Source organism: Chrysochloris asiatica, unplaced genomic scaffold (assembly GCF_000296735.1).
Source record: "Chrysochloris asiatica unplaced genomic scaffold, ChrAsi1.0 scaffold00423, whole genome shotgun sequence".
NCBI lineage: Eukaryota > Metazoa > Chordata > Mammalia > Afrosoricida > Chrysochloridae > Chrysochloris > Chrysochloris asiatica.
In genome coordinates, this window is record NW_006408941.1 from 225,372 (window position 1) to 232,241 (window position 6,870).

The following is a 6,870-nucleotide window of genomic DNA, read 5'->3' on the forward strand; positions in this document are numbered from 1 at the left end:
ACTCCCCTATTTTTGTTACAAAAGTTCTACATTTATAATTGTGACAGTCTCAATTAGTCATGATAACAATTAATCACTATTGAATCATACGAATCTTATCCCCATCTCTTTTCACCAGACCCATCTAGACATGATGAAAACTATTCAGTGGGGACTCTTTCTTAACCCCCACACTATTAAACTAAACTCCCTCTTGAAACTTTATAAGCCAGTCACTTCGTGCCTTTATCACTCCCTCATTTTAGCTAGTTAATGTCTAAGTTGCCTGTCCCTATCTACTCTATGTACATTGATGTCAAGACTTCTTCCCTCTCTGTTGGTATTTACTCCATGACTACCTCCATGAGTGGCCACCACTCATCTGTCTGTCATGCTGTCAAGTAATCAAATTGTAGCAATTTACCCTTGTTATCTTTATAAAAATAATAATTTTTTTTGGTAATCTTTCTTTAGTCGAGTTCTGATTATCAAGCCATCGAGACTAGGTCAAATGGGTGCTGTCTGCAAGTTTGGGTGTTCTTGTGCATCATCCACATTTCATATCATCTGGATGCTTCACTCTCAGCTCTAGCCCTCTGTGGCTTTGTCCTTGTCAATGGGCTCAAATGTCCTCAGATCTCACCACACTTTGGACCACCCAGCCCTCTTCTCTCTCTCATCTCCAGGTCAATGGGAGTCAATGGACTGTGGTTGAACTTGGCCCATTTCTTTATTGTTGCCTTTCCCCTTCTTCCACTCACCAGTAGACCAATGTGGTCACCAACAAGCTTACATGCTTGCTAATGTGTTCCCTTTGAGTTTCAGTCTTAGAGGGGGGTTTGTCCTGAAGGAACTTGATTGCTTGCCTTAATGGCTACCTAGCAAAGAGCTTGCTTATTCTTGTAGTAGCCAGTAATACTGACATTTTTGGTTTGGGTTTTTCCTGATTATCTTTCTTTGAAGATGTATCTTCTGTTGCTCTAGCTGTTCCAGGCTGATCTGCTTGTCCTTATTAGTGGGAATGTCCCACCTCATAAGGTTCTGTATGGGACTCAGGAGTCCACCTAAGGTCCTATACTCTGCAAAGGCTTTGCAAGAGGCCTATTTCTTTGGGCGAGTTCTAGAACCCCTTTTAGGTATTCTAATCAATTATAGGCTGAAGATGGGCTTGCAAGCTTTCCCTAATCATGTTTCCCAACATTCCTTTCTATCCCACTCAAGTGTCTATTTTACAATAGTAGGCAAGGGAAACCAATATTCATGAGACAGTCAAGCATTTTAGTATTATCCCCTCTTCAAACTATGCCTAAATCCCTGTATTACAGAGTCCTATTGTTCCAAGTTTGAGCATGCATCACTATTTACCTCTGTCCCACTAGGCCATGCAAACCTGTCTCAGTGTTCCCCTATCTATCTTGTTCTTCCACTTCTTCCCCCTTCTTGTATTGCTCTCCCCAACACCCAAATTAAAACCCCTACTCCAACCCCACTGTTGTGGTTACCTTATTCCCTCTTCCCTCCATTTAAGACTGTCTATTTTATCCTGTAATCTACCTGACATTCTCACCACCTGGATCTCTGTTCCTCTGTGTTTATCTTCTTTCACATTGTAGTTGTTTTGATCATAGACTGACCTCCCAGATCCTCTGTTCTTATAATTTTATTCTGTTCTTGACTCTTCCATTTGTCAGTTGAGATCAGGGTGATGCTGCCATGTATGTCATTCTCTGGTGGTTGTCTGTTCTTGTTGGTTCTCAGTCTACAGAACTCCCTTTAGGATGTTTTGCAGCTCAGGGTTGGCTTTGGCAAAATCCCTTAGCTTCTGTTTATCCTGGAATGTTTTGATTCCACCATCATATCTGATTGACAGCTTTGCTTGGTAGAGGATTCTTGGTTGGAAGTTTTTTTTCTTTCAGGATTTTACATATGTCTCCCCATTGCCTTCTTGCCTGCATGGTTTCTGTTAAGAGATCCAAGCTTAATCTGATTTGCTTGCCTTTGTATGTTACACTTCTCTTTTCCCTAGCTGCTTTCAGGATTCTGCCCTTATCTTTGATTTTTGGAGAGCTTGATTATTATATGTCTTGGTGATTTTCTTTTAGGGTCTATCCTTCCTGGCGTTCGTTGTGTTTCTTGAATGCTTATCTTTTGGCTTTTCAGGATGTTAGGGACATTTTTTTCCAGCAGCTCTTCAACTAACTCCTCTGTGGATTTGTGTGATTGTTTCTGTTCTGGAATGCCACTAATTCTTAAGTTATTCCTCTTCATGTTGTCCAACATGAATCTTAGACCTTCTTCAGATTTTTGTATCCCCTTTTCTGCTAGCTCTTCTATCTTAGTAGTGTTGAGAAATTTTATCTCCTAACTCACTAGTTCTGGCTTCTATCTCTTCAGTTCTGTTCCTTTGCCCTTTCAGTGTATTGTCCATTTCTGATATTCTATTATTAATCATTTGGACCTCTTTCTGTAGGTTTTGAATTGTTTCCAATGTTTCGCTCTATCTATCTTACTTGATTGTTCCTGTAGCTCTTTCCTGACTTCTTCCTTATTTTTCTCAACTCCATTGTATAGTGTTTTGATACATTCTATAAACATTTTTTTCTGAATTCCCTCTCAGGCATTTGCAAAGCCTGCCCATCTTCCAGTATGGAGTGTAGGTCTACTTCCAGCTCACTTGCCTCAGCCACTTTATCTCGTTTCTGGACATGTGCTGATATGGTCACATGTTTCTGTTTTTTGGGTATATTCAGGAGTTACCTGTGGCCTTAATATTTAGATGGGTGTGTATTTCCAGGTAGATGTGATCAGGAGATGGGCTTCCCTTTTCACTCTTCTTCCTGAGAAATTTCAAGATGCCACTGTTGGTCATTGTGACATAACTCAGGATTTAATTTTCAGCCTATTTCCTTTTAAGTCTGCCTGTCCCATTCCACAATGCCTGTCCCATTCCACAATCCCCTTTCAGGCCTTTTTCCTAGTAATAAACAGTTAAGGGCTGGCTGTGGCCGTTTTGCACTGCTCTTTGGTTTTAAGTGGAAACTGTCCCTTTAAATTTTAAGGAGATCTGAGCACATACATAGTAGAACCCTCCGGGGGTGGGGTTGGGGTGTCCACTCACTCAGTCACCCCCTGTAATCACCAGAATGGAGGTGCACAGACAGCAAGAGACCAATGAACAGATTTAAAAAAAAAAAAAAAGAATGTCCACATCTTTATCTCCGCGGTTCTGTCAGGCGTCCATGGCTGCTCTGATCCTTCCCTGACTCTGTCTCGCCCAAGATGGCAGCTCCAGGAGCAGCAAAGTGTCTTGGATTAGAAAGCATTGGATCTTGTTTCTGCTACAAATTCCCCTAACTGTAAGCTTTCCAACCTTGTAAATATTCCTTTATATGTGGTTCAGAGTTCTGGGACCATTCCCTGAGCCTGCTTGATCCTGTATTCTGTGTTGTTGCTGACGGAGCTCCTCACTGCACTTTCACCTGATCAACCATCTTGTTTGTTCTCTCAAGATAGATCTTGAACTGTTCTTTTTGATGATGAATGTAACACCGTTCCTCTTCAATTTGTCATTTCTGGCACAGTAAACTAAGTGATTGTCAAATTCAAAATGGTCAATGCCAGTCCATTTCTGCTCACTAATGCCAGGATATCGATGATTATGTGTTCCATTTCATTTTTGACAAGTTTAAATTTTCCCAGATACATTCCATTTTCCAATTATTAATGGATGTTTACAGCTGTTTCTCCTCATTTTGAGTTGTGCTATATCAGTGAATGAAAGTCCAGAAAGCTTTACTCTATTCGCCTCATAATGGTCAACTCTACTTTGAGGAGGCAGTTTTTCCCAGTTGTATTTTGAGTGCTCTCCAACCTGAGGGGCTCATTTTTCGGCACTATAGCTAACAATAATCTGGCGCTTTTCATCATGTTTCAGTATTCAATATTCTGGCACTATCTGACAGTGTACCACACTTATTCATAAGCTTTTCAGTGACTAAATATTCAGAAGTATTCCATCTCTCTTTCCTAGTCTGTCTTAGTCTGGAAGCTCATCTGAAACCTGCACACAATGGGTGAGTCTGCTGGTATTTAAAGTGCCAGTGACAGAGATTCCAGAATCGCAGCAGCATGCAAGCCAACACAGTACATCAAGTAGGCAAAGAGCAATTTAACAGTTTTGTCATTTTGCTTAGACTGATTTTGTTGTAACTTTGCCAAACCTTCTTCTGAATCAGTTTTTGGAACATAAACCATTGGATCCATACAATGATATAAAACGTTTCAAGGAGACTTCTACAGATACCAAAAAAAACCGGCTTCTGAGGAAATGGCCCTTCAAGAGTCTGCTCTGTGGTTAAAGCATGAAGTTTTTTCCACATCAGGGAAAAAGGTACCTGTTTCCCATACTTGTATAAACATAAGAATCAAAACATCCTAGGGAAGGGCCTGGATGTTATAAATCCATATTTATAACAAGAATCCAGTTAATTCTTTTGATCAGGCAAGTTAAAGAAACTCTGAAGAGTAAAACTATCTTGCAAGGTGATGGAATACCTGCCTCAGAAATACTGGAGAGTTTATTAGACTAAGTGCACTTTCTCAGGTTCTACACCACATCTAGAGAGTCAGAATAGTAAAAAGGTAAGAATCTGCATTTTAAGAAAGGTTTCTGGGTGATTCTCATGGTCTCTGCAGTTAGAGAAGCACACAAGTGGGCTCTGGCATCATAATTCCCAGTTTCAAAGCCTTACCTTACCATCCACCAAACATAGGACCTTAGGTAGGTTACTTAATGTTTCTCTTTGCCTCACTTTACCCATCTGCACAGTGGGGATAATATTAATAATATCTATCTATGACACAATATGTAGAAGCCACTTTGTATAGAATATTGAAGTATTACTCACTATTATAACCGAAAAGCCAGGGTCCCTCTGTACTCACTCTTCCAGTCTCTTGCTGCATTTTCTTGGTATATTTGCTATAGTCATTATGTCTTATGACAGGCTTACCTGTGTTCACTCCCCTGACCCCTAAACTCTGGACTCCCAGGAGGAGAAACACAGTTGTTGTTCAGATCCTCCTAGGCTTTGTAGCTTGTTAGAGTTGCAAGGAACCTCAGATAAGCCCATCATTTTACAGATGAGACAGAGAGGTAACTGACCCCAGGCAGCTGCAGTAGGTTCCAGTTGGACCAGGCCCAGCTCTACTATCACCTAGCTGCGCCATTTGAGATAAGCCCCACCACCACTCTGAACCCCAACTCCACATGCTGAAAATGGGCATAATAATGTATATTTGCACTACTAGGCAGTGTCTGCAAGTAAATATTGGTATTGTTACTATGACTGCACATTGTTGGCTCTTAATTCCTAGATATTAATTAAATCATAGTGGTGCAGGGCAAGTTATTCAACAATACTAGAAGAATTGTGGGCCCTGTTATTCACCTGTGAGGTTGACTTGAGGGAAGAAAGTCAGCCATGCCATTCCATAAGATGGCCTTTGGAACTCTCATCAGTCAGACTGGAGTCTCCCACTTTCAGATCCACAGCTTAATGCATTTTATATCTTTTTCTCTAACCTCTGATCTATTGCTTATCTTCTTAATCATGACCTAGCTTTACCCTCTGGATTCAGCCTCACTGGACCATCAACTAAGTGATCTGACCCATTTCTGTGGCTCTGGCCTTGGTAGACTCAATGTTGGATCTCATTAGAGACCATAGTTCCCACTCTTAGGTCTTAGTTATTAGACTAGAACCTCTAGAGAGCAGAAGCCCCATCAGTGGTGTCCTCAAAGGGCTTCCTCAAAGTAGCCCATGACTGACCCTCTGTCCCATCATTGTCTTACCATCATGGTTGGCATTTCCTAGCGTCCATGGCTCATCTGAGTCAAAGTGAGTGTCTCCTCCAATCCCTGGGCCAGGGAAGTAGGCATGGGCCAGGAATCCCCCTTCCCCATCAAAGGGGGAGCTGTCGCCATGGAAACCAGAAGCAAAAAATATCATGATGTCTGCCTCTTTCCGGTCACTTTTGATCTCGTGGTATGGCACCTCTTCAAAGGTCAGTGGAGTCACCTTCTGCCACACATCAAAAGCCTGGCGAATAGCTTTCCGTGTGTCCAGCTCACCCACCTTTGGGGTGTAGTTGTGAATGCTGGTGAGAGAGGAGAGGGTCGTTAGAGAGACGCAGACAGAGAGTCAGAGTCTAGTAGAGCTAAAATGGACATTGGAGACCATATGATCCAAGGATCATCCAATTTTGAAGCCTAGAATTCTGCTGAGGTGCTCCTGGTGTTGAAGAAGAGGAAGCCATGCTCTGGGCCCTCACCTCTGTCTAAATCCCAGTTGTTGTTAATTGCCACTGAGTCAGTTCCCACTCATAGTGACCCTGTGTAAGGTTTCTGAGGAGCAATTGGTGGGTTTGAACTGCCAACCTTTCAGTTAGCAGTCCAGTGCTTATTCTACAGTGCCACACCAGGACTCTCAACCAGAGCAACCTTGCTTTAATCAGTGTTTTATATTTGACCTCTGACAGAATTTAAGTTACATAAGGGATAACATTTAGTGGTGGTAGTTTTGTGCCATGGAGTCAGTTTGATTCATAGTGACCCTGTATAGGGTTTCTGAGTCTGTAAATCTTTATGGGAGCAATTGATAGATAGCATTTTCTAAATTTTAATTTTTTTCCCTAATACTAAATACATACGTCATAAAAATCATAAAATATCCAAACAAGAAAAGCTTAAGTGAAAAATCCCTTTCAAAAACAATCTTTGGTTGTCTTTGCTTGTCTCTCTACAAGCTGCTATAAGGTGGTATATGATTCAAATTAAAGCTGAAGAAAATGAAAATAAGTCTACGAGAGCCAAAATATGATCTTGAATTT

General features: G+C 41.3%; 1 protein-coding gene across 1 annotated transcript in view; it reads right to left on the minus strand.

Moving 5' to 3' along the window:
• MMP24 (matrix metallopeptidase 24 (membrane-inserted)) overlaps positions 1 to 6,870 on the minus strand; it is a 41,137-nt gene that overhangs the window by 23,206 nt on the left and 11,061 nt on the right. Inside the window, exon 3 of the mRNA XM_006876867.1 lies at positions 5,834 to 6,138. Within this exon, the coding sequence (XP_006876929.1) occupies positions 5,834 to 6,138 (305 nt within the window). The remainder of the gene's footprint in view (positions 1 to 5,833; positions 6,139 to 6,870) is intronic.